This window comes from Ochotona princeps, chromosome 7 (genome assembly GCF_030435755.1).
Source record: "Ochotona princeps isolate mOchPri1 chromosome 7, mOchPri1.hap1, whole genome shotgun sequence".
Lineage (NCBI taxonomy): Eukaryota > Metazoa > Chordata > Mammalia > Lagomorpha > Ochotonidae > Ochotona > Ochotona princeps.
Window position 1 is genome coordinate 66,282,740 of NC_080838.1, and position 20,470 is coordinate 66,303,209.

Sequence of the window (20,470 nt, forward strand, 5' to 3'; positions counted from 1 at the left end):
CACCCACTCCTGCAGCAAACGTCATCACTGTGTCCTCCCTGAGAGCTAGAGGCCAAGTGCCTCACCTGATCACCCAAAGCCCCCGGCCCTCTGGTCCCCAAACCAATCCGCACACTCACTCCTCACTAAGCTTACCTGTCATTCATCTATCCCACTCCCCCAACCCCCTTCTTCCTGTCCCAACAACATAAAAGCACATGCGGGGGGAAGGGGGTCCCCTGACCTCACACCCAGCTTGTCTCTGGGCATTGGCTATGCTGGCCCACAGGCAGGAATAAGTTTCTCCTCAGGCTCTCTGGCTAACACTCACCCTTTGCAACAGCAATGACAGGAAGTGAAGCACACCACCATGGCCCTGGCCCCCGGGGCCACCCGTGGAACATTTGGGTAAGAGACCAAGGCATTCTTTCCAACTAGGACAAAACTGAGCCTCCAAACCCAGTGATTGTGGCAGCCTCCCCCAACTGACCGGCATAAGCACCCAAAATCAAATGGCTTTGGGATTTCAGGATGTGGCATTGCTCTGGCCTTGTACCCTCCCCCTGGCCTGGACCCCAGGCCTCCAGAGCTAAGGGGCTCTGGGCTCAATTTCATCTGAGTCTTCCATGCAACTGTCACGGGCCCCAAGTTTTAGGGCCAACCTCCACTGCTTTCCCAAGCACATTAGCAGGGAGCTACATAAAATGTGGAGTAGCCAGGGCTTGAATCGATGTCCATATGGGATGCTGGTGCATGAGTTAGTGGTTTCACATGCTACACTGCAGCACCAGCCCCCAAAATCTTATGACTTACAGGCAAACTTACTTTCTTCGCCTGTCTCAATCAATAGTTTGACTCTGCTATGGATAATTATACATGAATCCATTCACTGACCAAACACCATCACTAACAGCCTCCTGGGAATCCAGGGTCACTAAACCACACATTTGCCATAGAGTGATGTGTGTGCCAGGGCCCTGGGAAAGCCAGCAACTCCTTCAGCTTTACAGGGATGATGACTCACGGCAAGTCCCTTTCAGCAGCCAAAAGACCGGTCCACTAGGAGTAGCAAGGCTTATTTATTCACCACAAACTCAGTGCCTTTCTGATGAATGATTTGAAGATTTACTTATTTTTATTAAAAAAGCAGTTTGTCTGCCTTTTCTTTGTTGTTGTATAGAGAAGGGGAACAATCTTCCCTCTACTGGTTCACTCCCCAGATGGCTGCAATGGCCAGAGCTGAGCTCAATCCAAAGCCAGGAGCCAGAAACTTCCACTGGATGTGCCACATGGGTGCAGGATCGCAAGGCTTTGGGCCATCCTCCACCGCTTTCTCAGGCCAAAAGCAGAGAGCTGGATCAGAAGTAGGACAACCAGGACACAAACTGGCACCCATGTGGGCTGCCGGCACTTGAAGGTGGAGGATTAGTTAATTCAGTCATTGTGCTGGGCCCAGGAATGATTTAAATAATTTAAACTGAGAACATTTTTTGATACACAAATTCAAGAGTCATAAATTAAGCTTAAATCTTTCAAAGAGAGCAATAACTTTTTTGATAAGGGTGACAGTAGATATCCTAAGAGAAAAGCAAAAACCTCAAACATAAACAACAACAAACATAGATCTATGCTCAAACCAGAGAGCTTGCAGGCCACTGCTATGGCATATCGGGCTAAGGCGCCACTTGCGATGCCACCATCAGAGCACTGGATGGAGTCCCAGCTGCTCTGCTTTGGCCTGGCTTCTTGCTATTGCACCTGGGAAGGCAGCAGCAGATGGCTCAAGTGCTAGGTCCCTGCCAGCCGCCTGGGAGACCAGGCTGGAATTCCTGGCTCCTGGTGGCCATTTGGGGAGTGAACCAATGGGTGGAGATCTTTCTGTTTCTCTCTCTCTGCCTTACGCACCCTTCCCTTTCATTCATCCTTTTGAATTGATGATGATGAAGATGATAAAAGAAGTAGCTGTTGCTAAAATGTTTTGTGATCATATAATTTTTTGGTTACTTTTAGCATATTCCATGAGTTTAATCTTGGCAGACAAAATCTCTGTAGAGATTTTTATCTTTGGTATTTAAAAAAGACTGTTCTTTCCAAATCATGGCAAACAAAATTCTAATGAAAAGAGCAAGGTAGGGGCCCAGGCAGTTGGACCATCTTCAGCTGCTTTCCCGGTTCATAAGCAGGCAGCTGTATTGGAAGTGGAGCAGCCAAGACTTGAAACAGCAGCAAGATGGACTGTTTGCACTGCAGGCAGCAGCTTAGTTTGCTGTGTACAACATCAGCCCTAAAGAGATTCTTCTATATTTTTCAATTTTAAAATGAAGACATGTTGGGGCTGGCATCATGAGGCAAGGAGTTGGGCCACTGCCTGTAGCACCAGCATCCCACGAACACCAATTCTAGACCTAGCTGCTCGGCTTCCGCCTACTCCCTGCTAATGGGCTGGGAAGGTAGTGAAGACAGTCTCACTCCTGGAAGGCACAGAGGTGGTTCCGGGCTCCTCGATTCCTGCTTCTGGTCATCTGTGAAATTAACCAGCAGATGGAAGAGTCTTGGTCTTTCTCTTTCTCTCTCTCTTTCTGCCTTTCACATAACATAAATCAACAAATACAAATAAAAATAAAATGTAAGCATATATTACATAATAATAGCAGCAACTATTACTATGGGATAGTTAAATAGAATGCTGCTTAGAAACACCAATTCAAGTTGAAGATCAAAACCCAGCTGCCCAACTTCCTCCAGCTATGTCGCTTTCAGCAAGGTGCAAATTCTTTGCGGGTCAGATTCCTCATATGTAAACCAGGGACAAAATAGTTCCCTGAGAGAACTACCATAGCAACCAAATGAGCTTCATAACGTACAAGGGTAGTCAAAAACCTCATGAAAAAGCAATATCAAAAGACAAGCTGACACTGATGCCAAATGCAATCAGTCATTTTCCATGAATTTTTTCAAAACTCTTTCTATGTATCAATCTTAAAAATCTTTTCATAGGGCCTGGCTCAATGGCTAAAGTCCTCACCTTGCATCAGCCAGAATCCGATATGGGTGCTGGTTCTAATCCCAGCGGCCCTACTTCCCATCCAGCTCCCTACTTATGGTCTGGGAAAGCAGTCGAGGGCGGCCCAAGGCCTTGGGACCCTGCATGTGTGTGGGAGACTCAGAAGAGGCTCCAGGCTCCTGGCTTTGGATCAGCTCACCTCTGGCCGTTGTAGCCATTTGGGGAGAGAACCAGAAGATGGAAGATATTTTTCATATATTTTCAGATAATCTCCCCTTCTCTCTGTAAATCTGATTTACCTTTAGAATAAAAATAAATTTAAAAAAATCTTTTCATACCAATATAAATTCATCTTTTAATTCCATTTCCTGTACTCTCTTGGGAACATATTTTCATGAAAAGAATTAGCACAAAAATGACATACATGTTTCAGAATAATAAATAAAAGATCCTAGAAATAAAAATGAGGTTTTTTTTTAAACAGGTTCCGCAAAAAAAGGAACTCTCTGCTCACGCAGTTCCCTGGTCACGTCCACCCATGATTCATTGTGCTGCACTTTGGGGAAGCGGTCACCACCACGCGGTCCACCCCATGCCAGGGTGGGACTCGCCTTCTGGGCCCTGACACTGAGGCCTGGGGGCCAGGTCCTGCCTAGCACCTCTCAGTCCCAACAGGAAAGCGGCTCATGGCCCACTGCTGGCTCCTGCCTGCCCAGCGTCGGATCTGGAGCTCCCGTGCCTAATCCTCCTCCCAGCAGTATCCCAGTGTGTTGCTGCTTTCCACCAATCTTCCTTCTTCCTCTGGTTGTGATTCTGATCCTCCCAGGACGGGGGAAACACAGCATGTCTTCTGGTCCAGCAAGGACCACTTCAGGCACTGGGTCCTCTTCTCCCACTCCCACCGGACAGCTCAGGACCAAACACTGCATCTCCTGTCTTCTCGCTCTCCATGGCAGCACTGGCAAGGCACATGCCCTGCTGCCTTTCATTCCCTGTCTGACGACAGGTCACAAATCTTGGCTCCAGCTCGCCTTCCCTGAGCCTCAGACCCCACCCACTCGATTTCTTCTGAGCCACTTCCAATGGCTCTTCTAACTCGGTATGTCCCCGAGCCACTGCTTGTCCTACACTCCTTCCTAAGACAAATGGTTCCACTATTCACATCCCCAGCCAAGTTAAGAACCTGGGATTCAGTGTTCTAACCTCCTTCTCTCCTGCCTTGCCCACACAGTCAGCCATGAAATCCCACCTACTGGGGCCAACATCATAAGGTAGGCAAAAGCCTATGCCTACAGTGCTGGCATCCCATATGGGCACCAGTTTGGGTCCTGACTGCTCCACTTCCCATCCAGCTCCCTGCTAACAGCCCGGGAAAGTAGTGGTAGATGGCCCAAATCCTTGGGTCCCTGAACCCATGTGGAAGAAGCTCCTGGCTTCAGCCCAGCCCAGCCTGGCAGTTACAGCCGTTTGAGGAGTGAATCCAAGATCTCTTTCTTGGAGTCTTTTCTCTTGGTAACTGTATTTTTCAAATAAACCAATCTTGGGGGTGGTAGACGAGAGAAAGAAAAGAAATCCCACCTATATCACCTCCTCTATCACCATCACCATCTAGATATAAAACACAAGAATTCCTGGAGGAAGCTCTACACAAACCTCCATCCCCTCTGACTAAAATGTAATTATGCTGGGTCTTCTTGGGGAGAAACTGGCCACATGGTTTGCATTCCTCTTCACCATCCTTGAAATCAGTAAATGCCTTCCAGGCCTTTCGATTTCTTGTTATCTACATTCAGGGTCAGGAAGACAAGGAAAACACACTCCAGCTTTGTCTTTGGCTCACTTCTGTTCCTAGAGACAGGACACCTGTTCGCATTCCATATGGCCAATTACAACTGCTCTGGATGGTTGCCACGTCAGGGGGGAGGCAGGAGTCTGATCCTGATACTTTTGCACAATTTGTCCATAAAGCTCCTTAGTGTCGGACCCGGTGTGGTAGCCTAGTGGCTGAAGTTCTCGCCTTGCACGTGCCAAGATCCCATATGAGTGCCAGTTCATGTCCCAGCTGCCTCACATCCCACCCAGCTCCCTGCCTGTGGCCTGGGAAAGCAGTTGAGGATGGCCCAAAGCCTTGGGATTCTGCACCCACATGGGAGACCTGGAAGAAGCTCCTGGCTCCTGGTTTCGGATTGGCTCAGCTCCAGCTATTGCAACCACTTGAGGAGTGGACCAGCAGACAGAAGATCTTTCTGTTTCTCCTGCTCTCTGTATATCTGCCTTTCCAATGAGAATAAATACAGCTTTAAAAAAAAAAACCTCCCTAGTATTGTTCCCCACCACTCACTTTCTTCACATCGTTCTGACCACAAGAAAGGCAGTATGCAACAGACTGACCCTAAACTGGATAGAAAAAATATTTCTTTAAAGATCTATTTATGTGCTTGAAAGTAAGAGTTACAGAGAAAGGGAAGGACAGAAAGAGATCCTCCATCTATTCGTTAACCCAGCTGGCCACAAGCAGCAGGAAATTCACCGCAATCTTCCACAAGCATGCAGGGGTCCAGAAACTTGGGCCAGCTTCTGCTGCTTTCCCAGGCCATTAGCAGGGAGCTGGATCAGAAGTGGAACAGCCCGGACAGGAACTGGCAGCCATACAATGCTGGTGTCACAGACAGTGCTTAACTGCTATGCCACAGAGCTGGCCCCTATAAAATGATCCTTCCCTTTGGACTACTTCTGCCAGCAAGTGTGACAACTTAGGAGAGGCCCTAGCAATGCCTTTTAGCACTATTTCCCAGCTCTGAGAAAGATCTGGTGAGTTTGAAGCATTTTCCCAGAGTGGATTATGATCTCCCTGCTCTTCAGGGCCAACTATGATGACAGTCAGTGATGTGGTCCGCACAGTGCCACTTCCCATCTCCCACACACAGGACATATCCTCTTTCCAGCTGCACAGCAAATTCCCTTCTCTATGGAGTTTACACAGCCCAAACCAGGAAGCCCTCAAACCACAAAGAGTTAAGCGTGCAATGAAGCATAACAGGAAACCCTACCACATCTCCCCTTCCTGCCTGCTTCTAGCCTGCCTGCTCTGAGGCAGACAGCCATGCAGGAATGCTGACCTGTCCCAAGCCTAGATAAACAAACTGGGACATTCTTCAAGGCTTGCATCTATGGCAGAAAAGCCTGCCTGATCCCCAAAGGAGGTAAAAATAATCCTGGGCTTAGTGGAGCCGCACATCCCTTCAAATAGACTGACATACCCACACAAAAATGCACAGCCCACTTCCAATTTCTCCATGGAGGCACAGCCCGTCCGAGGAAACTATTTTTAAACCAGTCATTTGGGTTTACAGTGAGCACTGTCAACCGTGCCTTCCGGGGCACAGGGTAACAGAGTTTTAAATGTCAGTCAAAGAGGTTACGCAATAGCTGTCAAAAAACTTCAGAGTAAAAAAAAAAAATGTTTTGCTATCTAGGTTAGGTTAATATCACACTTCCTCTCTTTTAAATCTCCTTGGAAACTATTAATGACCCAAATGAGTCAGATAATTTTTTTAAAGGGGACTTCAGCTGGAAGTATAAGGCTCAACATGGTACCAACTACTGCCACTTAGGCCTGGTGGTGGGAGAGTGTACTTGCTCCAACCAAAGGGACATCCCAGCTAGCGGCAAAGGTGACATGTTCATGGCAACACCAAGGTGGGGCACACACTGGGCCTCTTAGCAGCAGGATGCTGAGCTGAGATGGTCCTCATTCCTGGGGACAGGGGTCTGAATAGGACCAGCTGCCGTCTTCCAACCAGGCAATGCACAAGCCTGACGCTTCAATGGCAGGGAGAGGCTGACAGGCCTCAGAGATGGAGAACGGGCCTTAGCTCAGAGCATGTTCTCTGACCACGTGATGTGTCCAGCAGCTCCCAGCTCTTGCTGGGAACCTGCGCCCCCTTCTCTTGTCATCGGGCTTTTTTTCTCATTTATTTCACTTGGCACAATGACCAGCCTTCAGGCTGTGACTGCTCCATCATGCCTTGGCATTGAGGGCATAAATTAAGAGCAACAATTCAGCTGCTGGCTGGGGCTTAGCTGTCTCCTGCTGCAACACAATGTATAGATAGTCCATGTGGACCCGATGCAAATGAAATCTTTCTCCCTGTATCTCACAATTGCTCCTGTTACCAGAGTACATTGTCTATTGATGAGCAATTAAAGTGCTCTACAGACATGGAGCTCAGTGCTCTGCTGTGCAAGGAATTAAACATGCCCCTGTTATTACTATGGTGGTTACATCTGCAAAAGGGATTGTTTGACTACAGCTAGGCAATATGCATTTCCAGATAAAAATAGTTCCAATTCCTCTTTACAGAACACATGGCTAAAACATAGTTTTGAGGGGGAAAAACTGCAATTCTAACAAATTGCCATGACTTACAGACTGGATGTTTATGTTTCTGATACTCTAAGGGGCTAGACATTCCTACAACGTTTTATCACTGTTCAAAAATGTCCTCAGAAGTTTCCTTCTAGAATTAACTTTGCCCTTGGGACAGTTCTTACTTTCTCAAACTTCCTTTGAGGATGAATGTAATATTTGAGAGTCACAAAACATTTGAAGTCAAAATTGAGAATTAATGAGACGAGTGGTCTTAAGAAAGAATGAGGACAGAACGTGGGGCCTGAAGTGAATGCCAGGGGCTGTCTGTTGGGACATTTTCAGGATTTACAGCTTCCTATAGATAAGGATGGACAACTACTCACAGCAAAGACCCCAAATTTGAGATGTATGTGTGCTTTATGAAAAGAAACACTCGCTCTACAATCACGCCTGCCAAGATTAGGTGACCCAGTGTTCATGAATACATGAGTCGTTAGTCGTCAACAGCCTCCATCTGTAAACAAACCACTGGACCAACATTTTTAAAAAATAACTCACTTCTTAAGTAAGCTAAACATATCCTTTCCCATATACACACAGATTTCAGTTGTATATATTACCTAATTAGCTAAACAAATCCTTTCCGCCAAGAAAGGGAACCTCCAGACCACCCATTGTAATACTAGAGGGGAAATCAATAGGGAGGAAAGGGATTCTGGGGAGGAGGACGGGAAATCCCAGAGTCTATGGAACTGTATCATAAAATAACGATTAAAAATTGCTTTTTTTAAAACGGGGAAACTTCAATCCATCCAACTTAACTGAATTTCTCGCTCAGGTAGAATGAAACATCCAACCACTATTCAGAGGCAATTGGGTTCCCAAAGAGCAGCCCATAGGGAGTCCCCTTGGCCACCACAAAGGACAAACCCAGGCCTCATGCTGCATCGTTCCCATAAATCTGAAAATTCTGTGTGCAGTGGGCATTTGGCTCCACCACTGAGATGCCACATGGGATGCCCTTATCAGCGCCTGGTCAGAGGCCCTCGTCTGCCACTGATGCTAGCTGCTTGAACCCCAAGAGGCAGCAGATTCAAGAGTTGGGGTCACTGCCAACCATGTGAGACTGGACTGAGTTCCCTGCTCTAGTCCCAGCTCTTCCGGGCACGTGGGGAGTGAAATTAGTTGATGGACGATCTCTTTCTCCGCCTTTCAAATAGGTACATAAAATGTTATTTAAAAAAAAATCCTGTGATAACTAGGATTCTTATAAGATGAAAGTAAAAACATAAAAATGCTTTCTTTACCTTGAGATTTTAGGGGATAATAACATTTTTGCCTAAAGCTATCAAGCTACAGGACAAGCTGTATTAGTATCATTACATCCCTCTGCAAGTGCTAAACCCCCAGACTTGGTTCTATGACTCACTTAGGAAAATGCATAGGCTGATTCATTTTAGTTTATCCCTTTCGCTCTCTGATTCTAAAGAATTTGATTTTACGGGATGGTGTCATGGCACAGTGAGTTAAGCCATGACCTCCAACATCAACACTCCATGAGAGCAATGACTCGAACCTGGCTGCTCCACTTCCTGTTCAGCTCCCTGCTAATGAGTCTGGGAAGGCAGCAGACAACAGCCCAACTACATGGGCCCCTGCCACCAGGGGGGCAAATCGAGATGGAGTTCAAGGCACCCAAATTTAGCCCCAGCTATTGCAGCCATTTGGAGAGTGAACCAGTCGTTAAAAAGAACAGTCTTGGACCCAGCACAATGGCTTAGTGCCTAAATCCTCCCCTTACACATGCCGGGATCCCATATGGGCGCTGGTTTGTGTCCCAGCGGTGCCACTTCCCATCTAGCTCCCTGCTTGTGCCCTGAGAAAGCAGCAGAGAACAGCCCAAAGCAGTGGGACCCTATACTCGAGTGGGAGATCCAGAAGCAGCTCCTGGCTTTGGTTTGGTTCAGCTCTAGCCATTGCAGCTATTGGGCGGGTGTAAACCAATGAACAGAATCCTTTCTGTAAATCTACCTTTCCAATAAAAATAAAATAAATCTTTAGAAAAGAAAAAAAGCTGTCTCTTTCTCTGTGAGTCTGTCTTCCAAATAAACAAAGCTTTTTTAAAAAATTGATTTTGTTGTCTGACTTCAATAAAGAATATTCTCAGAGGACAAAAATTTCATATTGTTAGCTAACATAGCATCACACCCCACAAGTAGAGAACACCAAAAGCATTCTACCTCTGAACATGCCGGGACAGACACCGCTGCCAACTCCTCGGCCACTTTCGAGTGTGCATTCCCACAAAACCTCAAAACGCACCTGTCATCTTTATTGATCTGATCTCCAAATCCCACGGTGTCAACAATGGTCAACTTCAGCCGGACGTTGCTTTCCTGAAGCTCATAACTTCGGGCTTTTAACCGGACACCAGGTTCATTGTGAGTCGCTGGGTCACTCTCAAACTTGGTGTTGAACAAGGTGTCCATTAAGGTGGATTTGCCAATGCCTGTTTCACCTGCATCAAATGAGAAGATATGTCAGTCTCTCAGACATCGGTCACCAATGTATTTCCTGGTGAAGTATGAAAAGAGACATCCTAACATGAGAAATTGCTCTGTAAAGAGGTCATTAGACTAAGTGTGACCAGGGGAACCCTCCCCTAGATATACCTCAGGGAATTTCAAAAACTACGTAGCAAGACAAATCTGGTTTTGTTTTTTTTTTTTTTTAAGACAAATTTTGACTGTATACCCCAAGATGCTTTACTTACCTCTGAATGAAAAAAGTACCTGTAAATTTGCCTGTGATCTGTCTATTACAAAAACACAAACTGCACTCATGTGAAGATCCAGAAGAAGCTCCTGGCACCTGGCCTCAGTTCAGCTCAGCTCCAGCCATTATGGCCACTTGAGGAGTGAACCAGTAGACTGGAGATCTTTCTGTCTTTCCTTCTCTCTGTAAATCTGTCTTTCCAATAAATAAATAAATAAATAAATCTAAAAAGAAAAAAAAAACACAAACTATAACTCCCTCTTCCAGATGTTGGTGTGTAAGACTATTACAGTATTTGGGCCCGGCACGGTGGCGCAGTGGTTAAAGTCCTCACCTTGCACGCGCTGGGATCCCATATGGTGGCCGGTTCTAATCCCGGCAGCCCTGCTTCCCATCCAGCTCCCTGCTTGTGGTCTGGGACAGCAGTTGAGGGTGGCCCAAAGCCTTGGGATCCTGTACCCATGTGGGAGACCCAAAAGAGCTCCTGGCTCCTGGCTTCAGACTGGCTCAACTCTAGCCGTTGCACTCACTTGGGGAGTGAACAATCGGAAGGAAGATCTTCCTTTCTGTTTCTCCTCCTCTACGTATATCCGCCTTTCCAATAAAAATAAATAAATCTTTTTTAAAAAAGACTATTACAGTATTTTTAAAATTACTTTGCTAAATTTTTAATACTTAAGAAAAAAAAAAACCACTGATGTAATTTAGATTGAATTATCTGATACACACACCCCAGAGATAACCTAGATAACCTCAAACCAACCTCCCACCCTCTCCTTGCCGTGTATGGCTTGATCCCAGGAGCCTCATGTTATCAGACCCATGCTGAAACCTCATCTGATGATGGTATGTAAAGGTGTGGCTGGTTGTTGGGGTGCAGTCGCTGTGTTCCAATCATAATGGCTCCACAAGAAGAGATTCCATGGCGGGCAGATGGCCAGTTCCTTTGCTCAGAACTTGTTCCCCACCCCCGGTTCTCAGCAGACCCCTGATCAGTAGTGTCACCAACTGGGGACTGTGAACCTCCAAAATCATGAACAGAAATGAATCTTCTCCATTTACAAATAGCTTCTCTCAGGTATTTGTTATTATAATAATGAAATGCTGACTAACAGAGCAGTCACAACTAATGTTACTACTGCGTATTGCCTTGGTCCCAAATCTTATGTATGATCTCATCTATGCATGATCTCATACACAACATAGTCATATTCCCTTCACTTCCCAGAAGGAACACGCCGTTGACTTGGAAAAGTTTTACAGGTATACAATACTACTCAGCACAGAGCCAGGGTTCTAACCCAGACACACACACTCAAATAACACAGCAACAAGGCTTTCCTGTAACACAGAAACTGGCTGCCTTTTATTTTCCAGTTGTAGTTATGAGTCTGTATGTCATGCCTCCACACTTGTCTTTATTCTTCCACATTCAGTTAGTCAAGATGGCCAACAATTGTTGGAGAGTTTTCCCAGTCTGCAAGTGAGTCTGTGACAAATTAAATGATGCTACGTAACCTGCAGCAGTGACCCTATGAGCCTACACCAATAAAAATGTGAATAGAGATCCTTGTATGTGCCAAGCAGAGAGGTGGCCACCTTGAACCACAACACCCATCAAATGGTGACAAGACCTAAAGATGGACATATGATGAACAGCAGCTCAACTCTAGCGTAAATCAGGTAAAATTATCACTTAATTCTGATTCTCCTATTTTGATACTGTATTGATTGATCAATTGATGGACTGAATGGCAGAAAAGAGAATGATAGTCAAGTCCCCATCTGCTGGCTCATTCCTCAAATGCCCAGCATAGCTAGGACTGGGACAGGGCCAAAGTCAGAAACCAGGAACTAAATGTGGATTTCCTATGTGGGTGAAGGAATCTACTAAAGCCATTAGTACCACTGCCTACCAACATCTGCTCTGGGAGAAACTGGAGCAAAACCAGGAATGGAATGTGAACCCAATGACCATTTGGGCAGGGGACCAGTGGAGGACGGGGGCTCTCTCTCTCAGTCTCTATTTCAGCTTGCCAATATAAGAGATATTCAAAGTTTCATGGACAATTCATACTATGAAAATATTATGAATGGACTTCAAAATTTTTGCCTCCAAATAAATTATTATCTTCTACTGTCTTTTTCTGTTCTAGAAAGGAGTAGCCACATTTTTTTTTTAAACACAGAGTTACAAAGAGGGTGAAACACAGCTTTTCCGTCCACTGATTCACTCCCAAACACAACACAACAGCTTGGACTGGGAGAGAATAAGCCAGGAGTCCAGAATTCCATCCAAATCTCCCACATGAATGGCAGGAGCCCTGGCACTGAACAATCTGCTGCTGCTTTCTCAGACACATGAGTAGGGTGTTGAATCAGGTGGAGAAACTGGGACTGAACCAATACATACAGATGCCAGCATCACCAGCAGAGGGTATTAACCTCTGTGGCACCAGAAGACCAGCCCCTTCTGGTTAATTCCATTTTCTATAGGCTTCTGGAAATTCCCTTACATGGCAGCCATTTCAAAAAATCCTAATTCTGGTTTATTGCTAGAACATTCTCTCTCTTTTTAAAATTTATTTATTTTTATTGGAAAGGCAGATATACAGAGGAGGAAAGACAGAAAGGAAGCTCTTCCATCCTATGGTTCACTCCCCAAGCAGCCACAACGGCTAGATCTGAGACAACCCAAAGCCAGGAGCCAGGAGCTCTTCCAGATCTCCCACGTGGGGGCAGGGTCCCAAGGCTTTGGGCCATACTCTATTGCTTTCCCAGGACACAAACGGGGGACTGGACGGGAAGTGGGGCTGCTGGGATTAGAACCAGCATCCACATAGGATCCCAGTGCATTCAAGGTGAGGACTTAAGCCGCTAGGCTATCACCCCAGGCCCTAGAACATTCTCTCTTTTGGAGCACAGCTATGATGCCTGGAATGGTGACTTGTGATATAAAAAGAAAAGCTCTGGAATTTATACTCTTAGGGGAAAAGCCTCCCCCTGTGATGGCAAAATCCACTTGCTGGGCACTGTACCACTGTACTCATGGTTTTCCTACACTAAGCAACACTCAAGCAGGACAGCCTTCCTGGATTGGCGCTTTCCCTTATATGGCTTGCTGCCAACTATAATGTTTCACATTTAGGTTCAAAATTGTTCACATACATTTTCCTGCCTTTGCTACCGTTCCCATCGTGTCCCTGGTGTGTCGAAGTTCATGGGACTTCCTTGTTCAGAGGTTTTCATTCACGCAGAATTTTTGCAGTGTCCACTACACACCAAACTCTCTTTAAGGCTCGGGGGATACAATGAACCAGCCTGATACGGTGTCCCCATAACTCAGAATATGGTTGAGAACATGACAAAATACTAATCAGATTCTCATTCATACTTAGTTTTATACTAAGTGTCTGCCATAACCACACTCCTCTAATGAGCAAGATCACACAATGTCCACCATGTCCCTGCTGGCTGACTCCAGATGACATCCAGGGCTCCAGCCAGGGCCCTGACCCAACAGCCCCCATGAAAACCTGTGTTCTCCCTGAAGCATCTCTCTAAGCAGCATTTGAACGACAAAGAAACAGTCAGAATGTGATGAAATAAAATAGAAAAAAAAAATAGAGGCACATTATACCTCAAGACAACAAAGGCTTTAAATGGAAGCCAAGTTGTTGATAAAACATTAGCTGGGAATGTAAGGAAATAGAGTTGATAGATAAAATAGGGTGAGATATCAATCATTTATTCATCAAATTAGTACTTGAGTACTAAGTGTGTGGGAAAAAATAAGACAGATGAGTGACACTGTTTCAACTTCCATAAAATCTCACTTGTCCTGATCTCTGGGAGGGAGGGAGGGGGGGCAGAGAATCTGCCTTCCACAAAGATCAGGCTGCGCTGCCTCCCTTACTTCCTAAACATTCTTAAACAAAAATGAGCAGAGCTTAAACTCACGCTAGGATCCACAGCTTAGCTTAACTTTGAGCACAAGGAAGCTGTGTCATAGATACCTGAAGAAAATGAAAATTCCTACTCTTAAGACAATTCTGGTAGGCAATTCAGTTCTTGAGTGATTGTAACTATGTGCTACCAACAGCTGGCTTCCTGGGATTTGGATATAGACACAGGAGTCACGGTGTAACCACATAGAAGTCTCTCCATCAGGCCAAGGCTCCATCAAATAGCAAGTGACCTACTTCACTTTCACCTTTTTCCCTAAAAACAGCAATCACGACTTTAACTTTCAGGCTCCTTTTACTAGACTGCAAACTGCAGAAGCACTTGTGGATCACCAATACTATACTTTTTATAAGAGACATGGTAAATTTAATGATCGTTTACATTGAGGAGGAAATTATGAACAATTAGCATTCCAGGCCCTACTCACAGCACAAGGCTAATCAGTGGGTTGAAGAAAACCACTGTTCCTTTGAATTTCCAAGTGCTTTGCTTTCCACGGCTTGTAAAGCAGTCCTTAGACAGTCATGCTCGCTGCGGTGTGATTCACCAAAAGCAGTTCCGTGAAGAAGGACAGCTTCTGGAATCAAAGGAACTACAGAATGAGGTCTGCTTGCTAGCGTCTGAGCCAGGGGGTGGCGCCTCTTGAATCCCCTGAAAACAGAGCCTGGCCTGGGCTTTTGAGGACCCACAAGAGCAAAATGGGGTCTTTCCCAGTGACTACTCCAAAGCCTACTCCTAGACTCAGGGTCCACATCAAACCGAACAGTCTGAACAGCATTTCCAGAAAAACCAAAGACAGACACTGAAGCATTTCAAAGCTGTACAGAGGACCAGCCATGGAGGAGACATTTCTTAGGAGCTAACTAAAAAGAAAATGATCTTGAGGATAATGACACTGGGATTTGCCACTGGGGTGGATTTTTCAGGGGAGCTGGTTGATTGTAAATTCATCTGCCTAAGCACTCATTGTTAGAGTAATTAGAGACTCACTCCTGATCTGCTGTCTAAGGCTGCTGTTATTCCTGCTCCTGTCAATGCTGGTAGAGGTGAAACCCACATCACAGAGGAAAACAGTCCCACCCCTTGTGCCCTACCCTCAGACTCCACTCAACCACAGGCTGAAAGGTGGACACAAGGGGAGAGAAGCAGAAGGAGGGTATTATTCATTACAAGGTCACTGCAGAGGCTAGCACTATGGCAAGTAGGTCCAGCTGCCTACTGCCTACAGGTGCCTGCAGCACCAGCATCCATATGCATACCAATTCAAGTCCCAGCTGCTCCACTTTCACTCCAGCTCCCTGCTAATTTCACTGCAGAGCAACAAAAGACAAATTAAGTCCTTGGGCTGAGTTACACCCATGTGAGAAACCGGGAGGAAGCTCCTGGTTCCTGGCTTTAAATAGGCCCAACTCCAGCTGCTCTGACTCTATGGGGAGGGAATTAGCAGATGGAAGATGTCTAGCTCTGTAAATCTGTCTCTTTAAAAAACCATAAATCTTCAAAAATAAAAATAAATTTATAAATCTCTTAAAAAATATTTTTAAAAGGTAATGAGAGATGGGTCAAATTGGGTCTGTAACTCAGCCCCTTTCACTGACGGCCATGCCTGGTGGCTTGATGAGTAACTGTGCGTGAGGCGCTGCCTGCCTCCTCCGGATACTCTAGATTTTATTGCTGGCACATGCCAGATCATCACAGCCACATATTGAAGCTGTATCCTCACTACTCATAAGGTCACCTTTGATGAGGCATGTTTTGACATAATGCCACCAGCTAGGACACTTGCCACAGCATGAATCAGCTGCCCTGATTGGGTGCACACCTAGAACCAAGACCATCAACACATCCACCATATGATGAGTCTGTTCTGAAAACCCGCAGGGGGAATTTCTCCAGTAAACCTGTGCTGCGCCTGCAGCAAGGGCTGTGTATTCACTTTTGAATTTCTCATGTTCAACTGGTAACTTTCTTGCACACAGCACTCACACATGCTCCTAAGTACCCATTAGCAAATAATAATCAGGTCAGTTAAAGCCCTCCACGCTCTGAGCACCAAGCCTGCCTCATGAATTAACAGCGGCGGGCAGGTCTGGGGTCAGGCTCTGTGTTCCGACTCTCTCTGTCCCTTATTTTCTGGGGGCAATTTTCTTTTCAATCATTATACCCTGGACACCCACTTCTATTACTGGAAAAACAGGATGAGATGAAAATGCTTAACACTTGATTATAAAATTCCACAATGTATGCCAAAGCTATGGCCTATAACTTGACACTTTGTTTAAAGATTTATTTATTCTACTTGGAAAGCCAGATTTACAGAGAGATGGGAGACACAGAAAGAATGATCCTCCATCCACTGGTTCACTCCCCAAGTGGTTGCAACAGAGCTGAGTTTATCTGAGGTCAGGAGCTTCCTCTGGGTCTCCCACGCAGGTGCAGGGTCCCCAGGCTTTGGACCGCCCTCCACTGCTTTCCCAGGATACAAACAAGGAGCTGAATGGGAAGTGGAGCAGCCGAGATACAAACCGGCACCCGCATAGAATCCCGGTACATCAAAGGCAAGGACTTTAGCCACCAGGCTATCATGCCGGGCCCACAACTTGATACCTGTAACTTGTCTGATTTCCCTCATCTTCATCCCCTCACAACAATGAAAGCTGTCTTTTTTTTTAAAAGGGCTTCTATTTTCAAAACATGTTAGTAAATGACTTTAACTCCATGTGACTGGTTGAGCTTAAAAAAACGGGGTGCTACAGCACCTTATGCCTTCTTGGGGAGCTCAAAGAATTGACACACAGCTGAGTCACTGCTGATGGTGTCATCGGTTAGCATCAATTGGCAAATGAACAAAAATCTGAATACCAATTTAGATTCCCTGGATAAATACTACACTAGTAAAACGGAGAAAGGTTTCTTTACAAGTGTAGTTTGAAGGGGTGGGTGTTGTGTGGCCCAGCAGGTTAAGCTGCCACTTGAGACACCACACTCCATTTCACAGCGCCTGGCCTGAGTCCCCACATCTCTGCTTCCCATCCAGCTTCCTGCAGATGCATCCTAAGTGGGTGGCAGTGAATGGTGGCTCAGATACTTGGGTCCCTGCACAGATGAAGTTCCAGGTTCCCGACTTTGACCTGACCTAGCTCCACCTGTTGTAGGTATCTGGGGAGACCACCAGACAGAGGATCTCTTCCCTATCCCTCTCTCTCTATTGTTCTAGATTTCAAATAGTGCAAAGTGGATCAGAAGTCAACCCAACTGACACAGGAATAGAACATCCAAACATTGGAGATGGTACTGCCTAGTGGCGAATCAAATTACCTGGCATTGTCTGTCAGTCTCCTTTCAGATAACATCTCTTTCCCATACAAGGAACCCCCTGTGTTCTGAAGTGGACAGACCTCATTTCCCACCTAAGCAGGTGGGCATATGCCCAGTCCGGTGGATCACAAGAACTCCAATGACTGTTCAAACGAGACATGTCAGGAATCACTACTTCTTTCTCCTGGGGTTGCAAAGCCTGCAACACTACCGGAAGCCTGACTGTTGCTAAGAGAAATCCCAAATGGAGAGCAAGCAGAAGCCGGCAGGATGCAGAACCAAGAGGAAAGCCTAGACAAGCAGCAGTGAGTTCCTGGAGATAGCTGCTGACCACATGACTCGGGTTGGCTTTATAACTCATGTAGGAAGGAAGGGGAAGAGAGAGTTTTATCTGCAGTTAAACTGAACCGCTGCAGATCTCCCAATGCAAGAACAATACGAAAGATGCAACAGGTCAACCTGCAAGTCAGAAAACAGTATCGAAGGACCAAAATGTGTAAGCAGCCTCTAGAGAAGGGCCAGGAAATGTCTGCCCCCTGGGGATGCCTCCCCTGGGCTTCAGCACAGCAGGGTGAAGGTTCTAAGGCTCCCCAGTTGATTTCCTCTTTCAGACAGACAGAGGATGCATTTGCAATGTTACCTCCGTGGGATGGAAGCAGAGGGCAGAAGGTAAAAGGAGAGGATTTTATAATTTCAAGTGGCACATTTTATAGTAGCTAGCTTGGACATTTTAAGCATGTGTGGGGATGTAACTCTAATAAACATCTATAAATCCCAAGTGTTATCACCCAGTGAGGTCAGTAAGCATGGTGACTGTTCTGCAGACCCCTACAGGGCAACCTTGATGTAGTTTCTGGGAAATTCCAGCCAGCATAAGGTTGACGCTCTTTAACACGGGGTGAGGTCAGCCACGGAGCCAGAACATCCTGATACACACAATGTACCGGGTTAAGTTTTCCCAGCAAGTCTACATCCCACTAGAAGGCTTTCTCTCTTCCTGGTAGGAGCCAGACTATAGAACTCAGATATAAATGTCTATGTAGATATATCTAATCCTGTATATATTGCATTTTTTCTTTGAATCTGAGGGACAGACAGGAGTTCTTCCATCTGCTAGTTCACTCCTCAAATGCCAGCAATATCCAGGGTTGGGCCAGGTTAAAGATGTGAGCCAGCAGCTCAATCATGGTATTTGAGCTTTCACCTGCTGCCTCCCAGAATGTGCACTAGCTAGGAGCTGGGATCAAGGGATGTAAGCGCCCCTAAACTGTCTCCTGCACCCACTGTGCCAAGCACCTACCCCTCAGCTAAATTCCGGAAACTGATTTTGGAGACAGGGTTGGGGAGGTGAAAGAGAATCAAAAACAGCAATTGGCCTCAGCTTACACCAGAGCCTATTTCCCAACAGAAAACCAACAAGCTGCCAACAAGATGCTATGCTAATGAGGAGCTGCCCTGCTCTGCAAAAAAGCAAACATCAAGAGAAAAGACAAGCAGTTTATGGCTGCTCAGTAGAACGAGCTGCCTTCGAGAAGGCCCCCTGCTAAAACCGAAAAGGCTTCATACGGGGCACATGGGGAGAGCAGGGAGTTGGCTGCAACTGGCTGGCTTCTCTCCCAGCAGTCCCCTGTCCAGTAGTTAAGGCTCACTCCAGAGAGCAAGTGGGCAGAGTGGGTGGACCAACTGGTGCTCACTGATAATGGACACCAAAAGTGAATAAATTTTCTTTAAAAATTTTCATTTATTTTTGATGTTGCTTACATAGTTGATCAGAGTTGGAAGGGTCGAGGCTTAGGGTGAAGTGGGTAAGACCATTGTTTCCAAGTTTTCTTTTTCTTCCTCCTGTAGCTAGGGCAGGGTGGGGTTGAGGGGAGAAACCGCACCCAACCCCTCAACAGCCTCAGTAGGCAAGGTTGGGGAACGGCCACCCAATATCATCCCAGGGTCCATTTTCTATTCCCATTTTCAAAATGTACACAGTGCGTATCTCTTCTGAGTTCTCACAGGAGTTCGTCTGAGGCATTCAATCAAGATCAAAGGGAGGGTGGGCCACCATGGACTTCTTAGGCCAGTCTCAGTGGGATCAGTGGCTTGAGCCTCTGGAGGCAGCTGTTCCTGCTTATAGATGTTTCTGTTACTTTCAGTGTGGGGTGGAAATGGGAGACAGTCTTAACTTCACTGGAAACCCATTTATGCAATTCTCTGTGCCAGACGCAGCCCGTACCATCTCCCAGCTGGCCATTAGGAGCCACAGCCGGAGGAAGGTGGGGCTGACATCTGAGCCTGGACAACCCCCTTTAATCGACCTGGAAACAGATTCCTATTTTGAGTTTGTTGTCTTTCCCCTCTTCTACCTTCCCCTTCTTAGCTTAAACAGCACATGACTAGATTGGAAAAGAAATATACCAAGGGCAAAGTATAACATATAAGGGATTTGAACGCCATGTACAGGGATGCAAGTCATTCAGTTCTTTCTGTTTTTTTTTTTTTCCATTTGTCTACTAGGAATAAAGTTCCCTGCAGATTCGAATTTAGGTCAGTAATTGAGGCAAGAAATTTGTTTCAAAGTCAAGAATTTTAGATTGTCTTTTGCCTTAAGAGTTCATTTTTTAAACACTAAGTTTATTAAAGTACTTAGAATTGTTTTATATTTTACTTGTTGGACATGATGTACCTGCAAAAACTTGCAGCGGAGCAGTTAAATCACCACTTGGAATGCCCACATATCCCACATCACAATGCAGGTTCAAGTCCCAGTTATTCTGTTTCCAATCCAGCTTCCTGCTAAGGCATCCTGGCAGGTGGTGGAAGAAGGTTCAAGTGCTTAAGCCCTTTGCTATGCATTCAGGAGAGCCAGACGGAGTTGCTTGCTCCTGGCTTCAGTTAGCCTACATCTGGCTCTCTCTTGTGGCCACTAGGAGAGGGAACCAGTGGATGGAAGATCTGTTGCCCTCTCCCCTTACCTTTCAAGTAGAAGTAAATATTTTAAAAATAAAACCCATAGCAGTGATTACTGATGCTCTGTAGTACAGACTCTGGAAACAAACTCTTGGAAG

The 20,470-nt window shown here is 45.9% G+C and overlaps 1 protein-coding gene across 3 annotated transcripts in view; it reads right to left on the bottom strand.

Annotated features, from left to right (window-relative positions):
• The window catches only part of SEPTIN11 (septin 11), a 94,072-nt gene that overhangs the window by 20,918 nt on the left and 52,684 nt on the right, over positions 1–20,470 (bottom strand). For all 3 annotated transcript variants that reach the window (XM_058667184.1, XM_058667183.1, XM_058667182.1), the window contains exon 3: positions 9,678–9,873. In XM_058667184.1, coding sequence (XP_058523167.1) covers positions 9,678–9,873 — 196 coding nt within the window. The remainder of the gene's footprint in view (positions 1–9,677; positions 9,874–20,470) is intronic.